We start from the raw sequence: 16,190 nt of genomic DNA, 5'->3' as shown, positions 1-16,190 counted from the left end.
TAAGAAGATTTAACTTTAATTCAGAATTTCACAGAACCGAATAAGCGTAGACAAACAGTTTATTTTTCTTAATTTGGAATCTATATAAAAGGCGATAAGTTTAAAAAAATCTTCTTAATGTACTGAAGGGTCCCAGATATGAAGTCCAAACAAGTCTTATTCATCGCCCTTAGCTTAATTGTAAGTCTGGTTGCTCACTAAAAAATGTGTATTGGTTGGACTTTAACTCCAAATCTATTAAGCTGTTGGAAGCCCTTGTACCCTTTAAAGTGGAGTCCTTTAAAGTCGATCTGGATAAGCTTGGGGAATGCACGGAAGTGGCACTTCAAGTAGTCTCCACCTTGGCCTTAAGAGCAATACCGTGTATGAAGAAAATGGCAATTTGTGCAAATTTTAAGCCCCTAAAGACCAATAATCTTGATGTTACGGCGGTGGCGCTTTTGGGCTATCAATACATGCAAAAGGTCGTAAGTAATCAGCGATGCCTACTACAATCCTTCAAGGATGCGCACAACGCTGTAGCGCCACAAATCAACAAGATTATTAGAATGAATTGTGTACCATTTTCATTTTAAAACAAAACAAAATCGATATCTTCAAGTACCATTGCTTAAATCAATAATATATTTAAGAAAAGGTAAAAACAGTTTTAGTGCTCAAAAGTAAAACAATCTTTAGATTTGTTTTCTTATCCGTACGTTAAATACTATAGTCGGGTGCTCCGACTATACCCGTTACTCAGCGTTACTCAGCGATCTGCAATGGCGATATGCTTGTTTCATTACTTGCTTATACATTTTTAAAGGGTATTGATCACTATGGACGGCAGTCCATGTAGTGACGAAGCGCACCAGGAGAGTGTGCGAAGGCGACTACTATATATACACGAAGAAATGAAAATCTACTGTGATGGTCCGATCATAATGAATAATACACCTATCGAAAGGTATTGCGAAAACTAACAGGATTGCATACCAAGACTTTAAGAAAATCAATTGGCTTGGGAGAGAGAGCGGTGAAAGTGAAAAAGTGAAAATTTCGAAATTTGGAGCTGTTGGGGCCGGTGGGGATAAATGCCCCCTCGGAATGTTTTAGTTGTATTCCTTTTGAAAATACCCGTCGAATGAGGGGTCATTTGTCAAAATCCGACTCTCCGTTCAAAAGTTATAGCCAAAATAAGATTTTCTTCTTCTTCCCAAAATGAAAATTTAATTCTGTTTGTCCACTTGTCCACTTGTCCAAAATATGTTTTTTAAGTTCTGAAAATTTGATATGACGTTCATCACATCGATATAAAAAACTTTTGTTCTACCACTTTTGGAAAAACCCGCTAGTTTAGCGGGAAAACAGCTATAAGTAGCTAAAATTCGGAAAGCCGTAACTTCTATACTACTAAAGCTACAGGCTTGTGCTGCATCTCGTTTGAAAGGTATTTTTAAATGCTATAAACGCCTTCTATATGCAATTTGTGTAAATGTAATACTTAAAAAAATATGAACAAAAGACAATTTTTTAAAACTTTTTTTTTAGCTTTTTTTTATTTTTTTCAAAAACGGCTCTAACGATTTTCTTTAAAACCTTAAACTGTATAGCCCTTGAGATTCCTTAAATTTTGGTATATAACACATTACTGTAAAAAGTCACGTTTAAAAGTTATTTTTATTCGAAAATAGCCACTTTTGCCAGCTCGAACAATTAACGCTCCCTGAGTATTGAATTTTGTGGGAGGGTATCCGAACTGTACTTTAGGGTCATGGAATCAGTAAATTTGCACTTAAGAGTTCCATATAGGAATCTTTTGTTCTACGACTTTTGGAAAAAGCCGCTACTTTAGCGGGAAAAAGCTAAAAATAGCTAAATTTCGTTAGTTTGTAAGTTCTACACTACTAAAGGTACAGACATGTACTATACCTCGTTTAAAAGGTATTTTGAAATACTTCAACGCCTTTTTAACTTAATTTGTTAAAATACAATAGTTTAAAAATTATGATTGACCAATTTAAATTTAAATGTATATATTAGCTCCTATGAGAGCAAATGTAAACAAACAAAAACTTCTGATATCAAATAAAAACACCTCTTAACGAGGTAAAAAACTAGTGACGACCGCACCTTCAACATACAAAAGTTCTGATATCAACATTTGTGACGAAAAATTATTACACTCGTCATTAAATAGACTTTCTAATCTTTTCTCATTCGTCACGCTGCAATAGAAAATGCCTGTAAGGGGAAAAAGGCTGGAATAGTTTGCTAGGGCGGGCCGAATGAGAAAATATTAGAAAGTCTATTTAATGACGAGTGTAATAATTTTTCGTCACAAATGTTGATATCAGAACTTTTGTATGTTGAAGGTGCGGTCGTCACTAGTTTTTTACCTCGTTAAGAGGTGTTTTTATTTGATAAATAATACAATATCGTTTATACTTTTACAAAATCTTAAAACATGTGGGCGCTATGAATGATTAATACAAAATTTCTAGTTTGAACAGACGGACATGACCAGATAGACTGGACTTGTGATCCTGAACTTAAATATACTTCCACCTGATCCACGAATACACTACCCTACTTTTCGAGTAACAGGTATAAAAATGCCTGCGGACGCAGATTAAGTCCCACAGTTTTAGCTCTGCTTCAGAGGATGAAATTGTTATTAGCAAGTAATTCAATAAATAGGAGAGCGCTTCTAATAAATATTTAAACTTTTTTATATAAAGAAAGTTTAAGCGGGATCAAAAACCTTATTTCTGTTGAGCCTGTTGGCAGTGAGCACCTTAAGACCCCTTAATGAAATTGAAAAGCGAAACAACTTTTGATAGATTTTCTTTGTCCCCCGGGAAAATGAGGCTCAGGCCACCTTAGGCGAAAAATGGACCAAGCTGGGAAAATGCACTCAAGTGGTCATCGAAATACTGTCCATTGAAATGGTCCCGACTGTCTACGAAATGAATGAAAGTATGAATGAATGAATGTTCCGGACTTGTGTCCTTAGAACCGAAAAACGGAAAAGTAAGAGAGATTACCTGGTACTTAAAGGTCACCTACGAATTCTTCAAGAAATTAGTGTTTGATGAGCCGAAGTGTCTGCACAATCTTTTCAGCAAGATAGCTAAAACAATCAAACCATATGCACAGCAAATATAGGCACTGGGTTGTTTGGGCGACAATGCTTTAATTATTTAAAAGACCAAAAAAAAATTGAAAGACAAAAATTGCTCTTCTAAAAAGTAAAATGGTTTAAATACTTTTTTATAAAAAATGAATATGAATAATGAAGCCGGAATGCTTTTTTTTGACCTTTACCACCAGTGTTGGGATGACAGTTGACAGCTTGCAGTGCTTTGATGAGTAGGATAAACCAAGTAATTGAAAATTTCAATAAAAGCGCAGAGTATAACGAAAGTTAGCCAGACCTAGTAAACGGCAAAGACCATCCTAATTAGTTTTGTTTTGTTCTACTAGTAGAAAAGAAAACAAACATAAAAACCGTAATTTATTCGAATACTCTTAGTTTAAGATAGAACGACGGTATAACAATAGTTATAATAGAATGTTTATTTAATAAAGTACATATTAGCTGGTGACTCGCTTCTTAATATACAAAATTCGATTTATTTTCTTGTCCTCGGACAGAATCAGTATCAGAGTGAAGAGAACTAAAATAAATGTTGGATCACAATCTAACGAATTTTACAAATTTTTCAAGACTTACGCAAAAGTACAAGAAGTTTCATTTTTAGTTTAATTTAAAAGTGCGACACATTTAAACCTGCTTATATAGCAAAACCGGCATAGCGTCGTGACTGCTCAATTTTCGATAAAGCCTAGGAACAACAATAATATGGCTCCAGGAACGTGACAAAGTTAGAGATACTGGCAAAAATAAAAGCTCCGAACGCCAGGTAATCCCCCATTTGCCAGCAGCACCTGCTAAGTAATTACCTCAATTCCATGCTCGAAATCCTTTCCATTGTGGCTATGAAATTCCATGACAACAAAAGCTGGCCACGCTCAGTGATGCAAATCCCAGGCAGAATGCCATTGCATAAGCCCCGACAAGCTGCTAAGTGCTTCTTCTGGAGAGAGAGGATTTTGGACTGGGACTAGGCAAATATACTTACTTTGGAAGGCCCGCACATCCATGGCCGAAGATCTGCTGTAATTAGGCAAGACGTCGCTGCTGTTTGGCATTTGCCATTTGGCCACTGCTCCCCCGACAATACCATTTTATGGACTCTTGTTGGCGGGTTTCTCTTCTATCTTTTCCTTTTTTTTTTGAGAAAATAAATAATGCAATAGTCCGGTGGAAGAAGGCTCAGGTCTGCGCGTCTCCCTGCTTCCCAACCTCGTAGCATCTCGGTGGCAGCCATAATTGAGGTCAGTGAAATCAAATCGCTTGGACCAAGTGGTTAGCACTTGCCCAGCGGTGTGTGGAGGAACTGGACTTGGAGCTGGTTGGCTGCTCCCTGGGCTCTCGAGTCGGCTCCACTTTCAAAAGCCAAAAGCGGCCATGGGATCTTCCTCGTGGTCGGCCACTCGCTTTTGTTTCCGTCAGCCAAAATCACAGCCACTAAAAATAGACAACAATTAAATGCAAATCAATTGCATTGATTTTCCCTCAATACACAGTGGGTAACACTTATAAGAACATGAATGCAGTAAAGGGAAGTAAAAATTGTTGGGGGATACAAAAAAAGAAGAAGAATTGTAATAACTGATACCTAAAATAAGCACGGAATTTATAGCCTTATAGCCAAATTTATTAAAACCTGTCTTTAACTACAAAAAGGCTAACTACGTTTACAAAAGAAAGACTGAAGGATAATCCGTAGAATAATCAAAGGAGGTAGTTAAATACCTATACTTTTCAAATAATCAAAATATAAATAAATTATGTCTTGAATACTAATCACTGTACTTGGCAAACCCATTAGTCAAACCCCTTGACATTGTCGTCGTATCCGCGTATCCGCTCTAGCTGCCAAATTATCGGCTATAAAAGCCACCGACCAGCGTGATTAACGCCAGACGATAAAGTACCTCCCGTCCGTTTCTACCGGCTTGGGATCCAGTTCCATCTAGCCAGTTTCCAAGGGCCACACTCACTGTTGAGATCACCACGATGTTCGACTCAAAGATTAGGGTGCCCAAGTACGACTCGGAGGCGTTCGACAATGTTGAATACGAGCTGCAGATGACGTACACTCTGGAGACGGATCGGCGGATCATGAGCTTCTACGACGCCATGTGGGGCATGGAGGTGTCCGGCGGAATCGATCAGTTCGAGCCGCTGACCATCGTCAATGTGTCCCCCACTGGGCTGGCAAAGAGGGGAGGGATGCGGGTGGGCGACGAGATCACCCAGATCAACGATATGCCAGCTCTGGAGATGACCTTCAACGAGGCCCTGCAAATGTTCCGGAAGAACTCGCGTTATGTTCGCGTCTATGTGAGGGGGTAAGTTCAAATTTCCTTTTTTCTCCCTCGGGATCTCTAACATCAACTGATCTCTATCTCCATAGCGACGATGATGCTCCTGGCGAGGAGGACTGGACCTGTGATTGCTGGTTCAAGCCCAGGAAGCCCTGGCGACGCGATTTCACACCCATTCAGTGGACCTTCCCCTGGAACGATCGTCGGAAGCCCGTCTACAAGGAGTCCAACTGCTTCATGGTGCCCAGCAAAATGGAGGAGAAGATTCGGGCAAGGCGTGCCGCCACCTCGGCTGTCCACAAGAAGGAGGAACTGGCTCCGCACACACGCTCCCTGACCCCGACTCCCAGGCCCAAGAATCAGCCTGGCCCGAATCTTCTCGAGACTGTGCTCAGGCCCCGTGGCCCACCGCCAAGGGATTAGGCCAGCGATCTGATCCGTTAGATGAAGCTGGCCAAGTTACAAGAAGTTGCAGGCAGCGCTGAATCCGCTGCAGTGCATCAGGACCTTTGAGGTATGACCACTTAAAGGGTGGCAGACTGCAAAATAATCAGTTGAAGTGCCTTACAAAAGCTGCCAAGTGATTTTGAAGAATGTTCTGCTGAGAACAGTGTCACAATCCTGACCAGAAAAAAAAAGCTGGCAGTCATCTGTAAAAACCGTTCAAATGCTTAAAGCCGAGGCTTTGAAATGTATTTCAGTTCAAAAGAAACGAATTTACATCCTGGAGTTGGTGTGATAGCTCGAAGATTATTCCATAAAGATACTGTCGAGTTTTAACTAGCTACTAACTAAATATTTTTTATACCAAGTAAATAATAAATAATTCTGTTTATAGAGAAGTTTTTTGCTATTGAATGCATTTTATGATTTCAAATTGCATTTGGAAAGGGGTCAGTTCGAAACGACAATTTAATGTTTTCCAATGATATTATAATGGTGTTTAATGGCTTTCGATAATATCTTATCCGTCCGGGTCCTACTTTTCCAATTCTTAGAGTCTTATTGAGTTTTTTTAGTTACCCAGTTTTAAAATACATTTTTTCCAAGCATGCGGGGTATACCAAAAACCAGTACGTTAACCCATGTGCAGAAACCAATTGTATTGTAAATGGTGAAACAATTAAGGCCGCAATCTAATTAGTTAGTTCCACTCACTTTGTTAACCGATTTCGAGATATGGTCTCAGTCTTAATCTTATATTTCCATAGACGAGATCACCCACTTTATTGCCTCCGGCATGAAACTCTTTATTTTGTTGGCTCTCTTCTGCCAGATTCTCCTTTCTTCTGCCAGTTTTGACCATGACCACGCCTACAGGAAGTGCAACGGAATCGTCTACCTATCTTGTAAAGACTATTGCGACAGGGGCTGTAAAAATAACGTGCCCGACTGCTTACACCGCTGCTTCAAAGGATGTGGATGTGTTGCAGCCTCAATCCTACGGAATAATGGAGGATGCAAGCGGATTGTTCAGTGCGAAAAGAATGAGAAAGATTCCGTCTCCCTTGAAAATCAAGATTACTCCGGGCAATATGTGACAGCTTGGTGGGTAAGCAGTGAAGAGGAACATGGCCACTCAGACGAAATCGTTAAAAAGGCAAATGAACACAGCCACTCAGAGGAAATCCATAAAAAGGAAAATGAACACAGCCACTCTGAGGAAAGACTGGATGATGACCATCATTTAAATGCTTTCGCCGATGATGATGACAACGCTGTGCATGAGGACTCTCACGATCACTTGTATTAGACACAAATGATGAACATGAGATGAATTAAATTTCGATTGTTCTTTAAGTTATTTCTTTGTCGAAATAACATAAACATCTTTTATTCAAAAATAAAATATGAAATGAAATTTTTAAAATATCGTTTTTTAGAAGTGGATAATGGGTAATGAATATATTTATATATGAGGCGGATCCAAGATTGGGTTTTGTGGGGGATTTCAGAAGAAATTAGTTGTTTCATACTTTTTTTAATACCCAATTTTTAATCATTATAAGATTGATATATGCAAGTATGCTAATGACTTAAATAAGAATAGTCTTTATGTATTTTTACCGCAGTGAAGGAGGCGTTTATGTATATTCTAGATCAGCACCTATAGCCATTTAGCCATGTCCGTCTGTCCGTTTCTATGCGAACAAGTCTCTCAGTTTTTAAGCTATCGCGATAAAACTTTCCCAAAAGTCTTCTTTCTATTGCAGGTAGTACATATGTCGGAGCGAGCCGGATCGGACCACTATATCGAAAGGCTCCCATAAGAATCTGCAAGGTTATATAAGCTTCGGCTGGCCGAATTCTTCTTTCTTGTTGTAGTTCTGATCGTTCAAAGACACCACATTATCTGCAACTTTAAATGAAACAAACTATATATTTGATATCACTGTATCGTTCTCTGAGGAAGTGAGTCGCAAATCACCTATTCTTAATGCTCACTGAGCATAAAACTATATGTATTTACTTTATCTGCAAAGGTATATGAGCTTTGGCTGGCCGAAGCTAGCTTCCTTTCTTATTCTTTATAACCCAGAAAAATAAAGTAAATGGCAGAAAGTTAATTCCGTATTACTACTAAAAACAAACAGATATGTGGATCTTTCAATTAGAGAGTGTAAATACGAATTAGTGAATTAGTGGAAGTGCCGAGTGGCCCCAGGCTGTGTGATGAATAAATAGAAGACAGCGGCACATTTTAATTGGGACGCCACAGGCATTTCCGTTATTATTCGATTTTATGGCTTTCAATTCTAATAAATATTGCTTACGGGTAAGTTACATTTGCCTTGTAAATGATGTAAGTTCAACCAGAAACTTAACAGTAAACAAAGTCAGCATTTGTAATGAAAATTATTAAATTTATTTATTTATGAATCAATAAATAAATTGGCTAAAAGATCTAAATACTTGGTACTGCATACCTTGAATGCACTCAGCTGCATTGGAATTGCGAATTTCTGTACGAACCTCTGCTTTTCCCTTCAAGCTACGAAATGCTAATTGCTGCTTTAAGCTAAATACACATTCATAACTTCGTAAATACACAGCCATGAATCAGAAATGTTATGTTGGCCAAATTAGAAGACGGATGAAATGCAAATCGAGCATCTCTCGTCTCATTTAGCTTCACTTTCCGTTGAGATGTAGAGCAACTTTCTGGAGAAGGCTTTATTAAGCATATAATTCAATTTTCATTATTCAAGAGGGGGAGTGGATGTGGTTCTGCTTCTCGTTGGTTTTCCAGGATTCTCTAGAATGTCGGCCGCAAGCAACAACACGGTACATATAAAAGCATGAGCCGTATTATGTTCACTTAGAAAAATATTTATTTCTTTGGATCCTATGTCCCGTTTTTACGTATTCTAACTAGTACCTTAAAAGTTGTACTAATTTATGATTATACAACAGAAATAAGAGTTGTCTAGAAATTCTTTAAAAAGGAGCTTTACCAACAAAGACTAATAATAATAATCCTATCCTAATAATAAAGCAGTAAAAATTCATAAATATAATTTAAGTTTTCGTGTTTATTTTATTTCAGTGACTTTCTGGGCTGGAACAAGAAACCATTGGGGTCTTTCGTTTTCAGGGTGCTTCTGGTGCATTTAATTCAATGAAAAGCACTGCTTTCCAACTTGATAAAGTTCTTAACCCTTGCTTGCGGGCTGGAGCCATTTCGACGCCACTTTTGTTTGGAGGATAAAGCAAAATGGCGGAACACCGCTGGCAGAGGGTTTAATCCACCACAATGGCCTGCTAAAGCAAACGGAATTGGAATCGGAATCGCAATTAATATTAATTTAAAACGAATATCAAACAGAAAGAGGTTAGTGGTTTCAGGAAGGGAAGTGAAAATGGAAATTCCGCGAATGAATTTTTAATTGGCGCACGAATGTCGAGGGACCTCAACTTTGTGCCCCTAATGATGACGATGATGAATGCGAAGTTTGGTTCTGGCTTTCCGTTCGAGTCGAGTTTTGATTAATGCCTTAATCGAAGCGTAATTGATGGAAATTGAACCATTTTTATATTTCCTCCTTTTAATTTTCAACGAAATATTCTTGTTCAGCTCACTGAAATCGCCAATGTGCAAGGTAATGCCAAAGATTTTCACTGGTCGTTAAAGTTTTCACTTTTCTACAGCTGATTCAGCGATAAAGTTGGCGTGACAAAAAACTAATTTCATCCTAATCACAATAATAATAATGGGGCTTGGCCTGGCACCTTAAAAAAAGTACCGAAATGCAATCCATGAAGACGCAAAAAGAAGGTAAAAGAAAAACAGGTTCGCCTTCGGGAGTGGGTAAACTTTTTCAATGCCGATGACGACGATGATGCCGAACAAGCGGCAGATGTCGTGGGAATCTTGGCCAGCCAAAAGCTGAAAACTTGTCAAAGCGAATGCCATGGAAAATTAGCAAAAATCATTGCAAATCAAATGGAAGACATGACAAGCCACAAAGAAACTTTTCAGCCTGCATCCAACGTCAGAGATTGAGTGCCGTACATCAAAGTTCAAAAGTGTCAAACGTTGTTGCCACCTCCCCTGGATTCCCCCGGATATGGAACCCACATCGGAGGGAGTCGGGATCGAGAATGGGGACACACTCCAAACTGGTCGACTGAGCTGGTCCGGGGCTTAAGCCAATTTATAGTTTGTGTGGTGCCCGGCGACATCGATGCTGTTTTCCCAATGCCATCGGCCTGGACGCTTTTAAAGTTTGCCTTTGCATCTGCACACAGAAAAACACAATCGGAGTTGGAAAACTAGAACCATAAACCACAAACGACTTAGTTATGGCGACCTAAAGTAACCTAAAGTTATTTTTTAAATAGTTTTTCAGATGTTTTAGTGTGGCCTAAAATAATATTCAAATTATAGGTAAAAATGAGTGGAGAAAGTAGAGAATAGGATAAAATTGTCGAGGCATTAAAAAAATATACATATTGACTACAAAGCTATTATATACAGGTCCTGTTTTAACTTATATATTTATAATAAGTTAATTTAAAAATCAATTGCTTTAGGAAATTCTCAAAATTTTTAAAAATTAATTAGGAGTATCAAAATGTTATTTTAATTCTTTTTTTCTCTGGGTGTGATTTTCCCTGGTCTCAGCAGCTGCTTTTCCCAATGCTAACCAACAAGGTCGTGAGGTGAGCTGTGAGCCGAGATCTGGTAGCTGGGACTATCAAGTTGGACAAACATGGGAGTACGTATCCACTGTGTGCTCGAGTGGCAGGGAAAACTTGAGCTGTGTCAAATGTGGGTCAATCTTAAGCTAACCAAATAAACGATTTGTCCGAATCCAGGAGCAAGTCGTGCAGTAAAGAGGCCAGATGAGATTGAATTTGGTTGAAGCTGGGAAAAAATGCAGAAGACCGAAGAAAAATGTGGAAAAAAGTGTAAGAACAGATTATGGCTTTTGATAAGAAGTGAGGAGCTTTTCAGACATAGTGCTAGTTGATGGAGAATTGTTAGTAATACTCATTATTTATTATGGACTCAAACTAATTTCTTTATATTAACAAAAACTTTATAAATATTTTCAAAAATCTAAGCGAGTTAAACTTTTAAAATACCTAAACGTATAGCCTTCTATCTTTATTAATTTTTTTTAGGTATATATAATAAAAGTATGATAATCATTATTGGTATCCTTAAAAAACTTTAAAAAATTATCAGACAATTTTGTTGAATTGTTTGCTCCTATAATATAAATAGTTCGGAATTCCTGGAATATGGCATTTATTCAGCCTGCCCACTTTAATATGGATTATGCTGCGCCCTTGCCGCAATTCCGATCGCTTTCATCGAACTGCAACAATTGCTGGCTGCACTGCACTCTTCAACTTTCATCCACTCCGCCTGGCAGCCCAATAAATCCTGATGCCCCTCGACGTCAACTCCAGGGCCTGGATATTCTGAACGGCAGCATCAGAGAGCCGGGTTTTTTGCCTGCATGAATATTTCATGAATGCCACTTCTCGCAAATATAGTTGTTTGGCAGTCACATTTTGTTGCCGCCGTTGCTCCCGATGCTCCCGATGCCGCTTCCCGTGTCAATCAATTCATACAGACGAGAGATCCCTTGACTTTGGGACATATATTCATCCCGAATTCCCCTGTCCCCTGGTCGTCGCTTTAACATTACGCATACGTCGCATAAGCCGCTGACTAAACATGCCATCAGGGGGCGGGGCAGTGGGCGGCCAAAGCGAAACATTTTTATCGCTGTCAGGAATTCACACAAGCAAACGGCAAACAACAACGGGGCCACAGCAACTTCAGCCGCACCAGCAACAATTCACTTTGGTCATTAGCATAAGAGGCGGGGGAATTTGCCGGCCAGCGATGCTCTTAATTACACATTCCTAATGTGGGTCATTCCGACCCCGAAAGACAGTTGGTGAACGGGGCAGCAGCAGCAGGAGCCGGAAATTAAGATCCATCAGGGCAACGAGTCACAGATTAAATATCGTGAAGATGATGTTTCATTTGGGAGAAGCTAATTAATGTCTTTATTTTGGGATCAACTAGCGAGTCCTTCACACAATTTAAATTTAGTTGGGCTTTCGCATATAACCCATTTTTATGCCCGTTACTCGTAAAGTAAAAGTGTATACTGTATTCGTGGAAAAGTATACGTTTCCGACCGTATAAAGCATATATATTCCTGATCAGGATCACTAGTCGAGTCGATCTAGCAATATCCATCTGTCTGTATGAACGCTGAGATCTCGGAAACTACAAAAGATAGAATGTTGGGATTAACCACACATATTCTTGGGCTTCATCAGAGTGCCACGCCCATAACGCCCTTAAGCAATTTTTAAAGTTTTCTGGCGCCCACATCTCTAAAGACGTCGGAAAAGTATAAATGCAATTTTATTGTGTTTATTTTTGCCAAACGAAATTTAAAAGAAATTTTTAAAATCGGACCATTCGTAAAAAAGTTATTAGCAAATAATGGAATTCAAGCAGTGCAAGCAGTCGCTTTTCTGCATGCATATCTGCATCTCCACTCCCACAGTACAAAGCCCACTTTGATTATTTTATTAAAATAATTTGATGGTCCTATAGCTTTACTTTATGCAAACATCCCTTAATAAAAAGGCAATGAAAAGATAGTGGTTTATTTATTTGGATTAATACTTTTAAACTTGTTTAGTTCCTAGAAATTAGGGACCTACATATTCGCCAGTTAAGTAGACCTGCCTGTGATCGAGAATGGCGAAAAAGAAAGGCCGATTTGCGTAAAATTTAACTCCATTATCCCGCCGCTGTTTATGCACTAATGGTAGGAAACCAATAAATTATTTATATAAAGCGGTCCTATAAATTAAACACCTAACCCACCTTTTTCTTTAACATAACTTTGCTTCACCTCATTAATGCCGCCCTCGTCAATATCAATGGCTGCCGTGTGCATCATGCTGGAAAGTCGTAGTTTTGTGGTGTTCGAAAGTCTCCCAAAGTTTGCTGCCTCGCTATATAAACTTTTGAAACCCATATCATCCAAAATGTGCGGAACAAGCTCCACTGAGTAAGTGAATCTCAGTTTTGGTAGTTGCACCTCCACTAGTTGCTCCTTTCCGAACTTTATTAAATCTGTTAGATTCTCGTAAGTGGGCATAATGAAACTGATTGGCCTTAAGTCAACCGTGCAGTATAAAACGGAGCTCAAAAGAATCATGAATTTTACGTTTTCATTACCGGCCAATGGCAAGAGTAGCATTTCTGTACTAGCCAGCTGGGCATAGGAATACCTAACTCCAACCTGGTGCATGGTGGGTACCATCACAAGCCTTTCTTCCCGATTTGAGCCAAACTGTTCGAAGAAGGGACGATCTCTGGTGTTTTTCCTGCTAAACGGAAATTTCCAACGACCTTCTATCACTCCGGCACTTATCGAAATCATCTGGGTGTGCCTGCTGAGATGTCGTTTCCTTACTAATCTGGCTGTCATGGGACTTGTAAAGAAATCCACTCTTTGATTAATTTCAAACAGACGTTGTCCCGGGTTCACGAAATCCATGATCTCCAAATCACTCACGTTCCTCACCGCCTCTCTGGCGGAATCGGATATATCTATTGGCTTAACCAGTAGAGTTCTGAAGCCCTGAACTTTGGGCCACTCTCCCGATATTCCCTCTCCCGGTGGCCACTGCCAACGACCATTCAAACTCTCCCTGGTTTCTCCATCCGACAATTGGTAGAGCGTTTGGAGGGCAAAGATCAAAGGCGGATGACATATTACTCTTCCTCTGGATCCCTGATGTCTGTTCACTATATATCGATGTATTTTACCTTCGTTGAGTAGCTCGCCTTGCACCACAGCTAAAAACAATATTAACAGGCGTAAAACTTTATCTGAAACAAAGGTTTTAGATTTCACGTCTCAAAATTTTGTTTAATTCTGTTACACTTCATGATGAGGCTTCTGGCTCTGTGAAGAAGTTTCATTTTAACTGTGCCGTAAGAAAACTGCTTAATAAATGCTATTCGTTTCAGTTTCTATTTAGATTTTATGCAAAGCAAAACTAATTCTCATATAATATTTACTGTTAGGTTTTCAATATGATTCCTTAGTCAAACTAGTTATTTAGTAAATGAACTTTTATAAAACATGCTTAGCGACCTAGAAACTCGCCAGTGAAAAGGACCTGTTCCTGGGTAACAACTGAGAAGAAGAATGGGCGATTGGCAATGAATTGCCGGTTCGATCTTAATGCCTTTTGATATGTCCCTGAAAAACAAAAAAAAATATTAAAAATATTCAGAAATATGTAAAAATCATTCTTAACTTACTAATGTCGACTTCAAATGGTTCCTCATTAATGCCGAACTCATCAATTCGAATAGATGTGGCATGCACCATGCTGGAAAGCTTTATTTTGCTAGAGGTTAGTCTGCTGAAATCAGCATCTTTCCTGTGAACCCTTTGAATTCCCATTTCGTTGAGGGCTGTGGGCACAAGTTCCACCCGATATTCAAACTCAATCTTGGGTATCTGCACTTTCACGGTCACCTTCTTTCCTCTCTTTAGCAGTTCGAGCGGGTTATACTGATTAGGTAACATATAGGACTTCTTATTGGTGACTTTGGTACTGAGGAGAATTAGGAGTGTAAGGTTTTTCTTCAGCGGTAGGTGCAGCAGTTGCAGGCCATCAAATTGATCATAGAGGAAGTACCCCGTTATAATCATCGAATCTATGGCCACCGGACGAACTCCTCCGTGTTCATCGAGCTGGCTATGAAATACCCGTAATCCGGAGTTTCTGGGGTCAAAGCTTCGTATCCATTGAGCGGTTATTGTGGCTGTGCTGATGGACATCAGTTGGGTATCCCCATTCAATTTACGTCGCTGCAGGATGGAGGGAAAGTGGGAGCTCTGGTGCGTATCCTTTAGTGCCTCATTAAACTTAAAAAGACTACGTCTTGGGTAGGTGAAATCGAGGAACTTCAGCTGGGTCAGCTTAGCAATGGCTCTTCTTCCGGAATCGAGTACATCAGTGCCATCTTTTAAGAGCAGAGTATGCGTGTGGTTCACCCCCAATCTTTGACTTATTTTCGGAAGGGGTCTAACATATAACCCATTGAACTCCTTTTGGGTTTCACCACCTGTTAAAACCGAAAGCGTTTCGAGGACATTGAGAATCTCAGGATGGAAGATGAGAACGCCAGGTGGTTTGGGGTCTCTTCCGGAGATCGCTTTGTGGAGTAGTTGAGGCGACAAGCTGGGACTTGAGATGACAGCACCCAGCGACAGAAGAACCATTGGGAGTATCGACCATGGCGGGTCTGAAATAGAAGTCATTAATCACATGAACCTCAATAATTAAATATTGGTTTTCTATATATTACTACTCATTTTCTGATTCCTACGATTCCTTTAGAGCAGCTTTTGTTGCAGACTAGTTCTAGATCTCCGCTCTAGCATGACAGTGGGTACCGAAATTAGTTGCACACACAATGCTTTATATTATAAAATGCGAAACAAATTGATTTTAAAATAAATCTCCATAATAAGGTTTTTTTAGATTTTTTTCAGGAGTATTGTTGTATTACCTTCCCTATATTTTTGTAGATAATTATTATTTAAAAGTACTCACCAATTAAATTCCAACTGATTCATGAAGGCTGCTTGCCCTGGGATACTTAATCATCTTGGCGAAGCCTTCATCTTAGTGCACTTCATTAACGCCATATAAATGGATTTTGGCTTGGGAAACGACTTGAACTCTGAACTCCCCTTTCCCGAAATTCAGGCTCCGACGAACGCAAAATTAATTAACGTTGCTGCAAACTTTTGCCACTACAATCTTTTGTCATAGTTTTCCACCAGTTCCATTTGGTGACCCTCCTTAAACTTCTTTCCACCCCTCCCCTTCAAGTTTTCCAGAACGGAAAAATGTCACGCAAATAACAAAAGCAACGTTTGCCGACGGGGGGGTGAAAAAACGTTCAGGGGTGAGCAAACAAAACTTAAAACTGGCTGGCAGCCATTTTGTGCAAAGTGTTTCAGTCCGATCCGCTGCATCCTCCTTTCCTCGACTTTTACCCTAAAAAATATTCCCCGAGGACAGTCGGTCATTTTGGCCTTTTTTTATCCCACGAAAGGCGGAAAACGGGCGGAAATTCTTTGGCATTTGCTTTTCTTCCGCTGGCCCTTAACTTCCTTACAAGAAAACACAGGGCCTTTAATTATTTTTTACCATCTGTACAGAGTATCGGTTTAAGCGCA

General features: G+C 39.4%; 6 protein-coding genes across 6 annotated transcripts; 4 read left to right on the top strand and 2 right to left on the bottom strand.

Moving 5' to 3' along the window:
• The first annotated feature begins 23 nt into the window (after positions 1-23).
• Acp53C14c (Accessory gland protein 53C14c) lies at positions 24-646 on the top strand. The gene is made up of 2 exons (XM_017137186.3): positions 24-180; positions 243-646. The coding sequence occupies exons 1-2, from the start codon at positions 139-141 to the stop codon at positions 573-575; spliced, it is 375 nt and encodes a 124-aa protein (XP_016992675.2). The 5' UTR covers positions 24-138; the 3' UTR covers positions 576-646.
• A 172-nt stretch (positions 647-818) lies between these two features.
• Positions 819-3,186, top strand: Acp53C14b (Accessory gland protein 53C14b). The gene is given in 3 exon segments (XM_070212083.1): positions 819-860; positions 2,823-2,963; positions 2,965-3,186. Coding segments are annotated over 3 exon segments (405 nt in total).
• LOC108054295 (uncharacterized) lies at positions 2,223-6,278 on the top strand. Its single transcript, XM_017137176.3, has 2 exons — positions 2,223-5,460; positions 5,526-6,278. The coding sequence occupies exons 1-2, from the start codon at positions 5,126-5,128 to the stop codon at positions 5,857-5,859; spliced, it is 669 nt and encodes a 222-aa protein (XP_016992665.2). The 5' UTR covers positions 2,223-5,125; the 3' UTR covers positions 5,860-6,278.
• A 344-nt stretch (positions 6,279-6,622) lies between these two features.
• Sfp53D (Seminal fluid protein 53D) lies at positions 6,623-7,306 on the top strand. Its single transcript, XM_017137179.3, has one exon. The coding sequence runs from the start codon at positions 6,677-6,679 to the stop codon at positions 7,187-7,189; it is 513 nt and encodes a 170-aa protein (XP_016992668.2). The 5' UTR covers positions 6,623-6,676; the 3' UTR covers positions 7,190-7,306.
• A 5,261-nt stretch (positions 7,307-12,567) lies between these two features.
• On the bottom strand, positions 12,568-13,926 carry LOC108054293 (serine protease inhibitor 2.1-like). Its single transcript, XM_070212540.1, has 3 exons — positions 13,870-13,926; positions 12,803-13,816; positions 12,568-12,737 (listed from the first exon to the last, which is right to left on the bottom strand). The coding sequence occupies exons 1-3, from the start codon at positions 13,907-13,909 to the stop codon at positions 12,625-12,627; spliced, it is 1,167 nt and encodes a 388-aa protein (XP_070068641.1). The 5' UTR covers positions 13,910-13,926; the 3' UTR covers positions 12,568-12,624.
• A 12-nt stretch (positions 13,927-13,938) lies between these two features.
• On the bottom strand, positions 13,939-15,421 carry LOC108054296 (serine protease inhibitor 2.1-like). The gene is made up of 3 exons (XM_017137178.3): positions 15,311-15,421; positions 14,255-15,247; positions 13,939-14,192 (listed from the first exon to the last, which is right to left on the bottom strand). The coding sequence occupies exons 1-3, from the start codon at positions 15,315-15,317 to the stop codon at positions 14,077-14,079; spliced, it is 1,116 nt and encodes a 371-aa protein (XP_016992667.2). The 5' UTR covers positions 15,318-15,421; the 3' UTR covers positions 13,939-14,076.
• Positions 15,422-16,190: the final 769 nt, after the last annotated feature.

The sequence above is a fragment of the Drosophila takahashii genome, chromosome 2R (genome assembly GCF_030179915.1).
Source record: "Drosophila takahashii strain IR98-3 E-12201 chromosome 2R, DtakHiC1v2, whole genome shotgun sequence".
NCBI lineage: Eukaryota > Metazoa > Arthropoda > Insecta > Diptera > Drosophilidae > Drosophila > Drosophila takahashii.
This window is presented reverse-complemented; position numbering and strand designations above follow the sequence as displayed.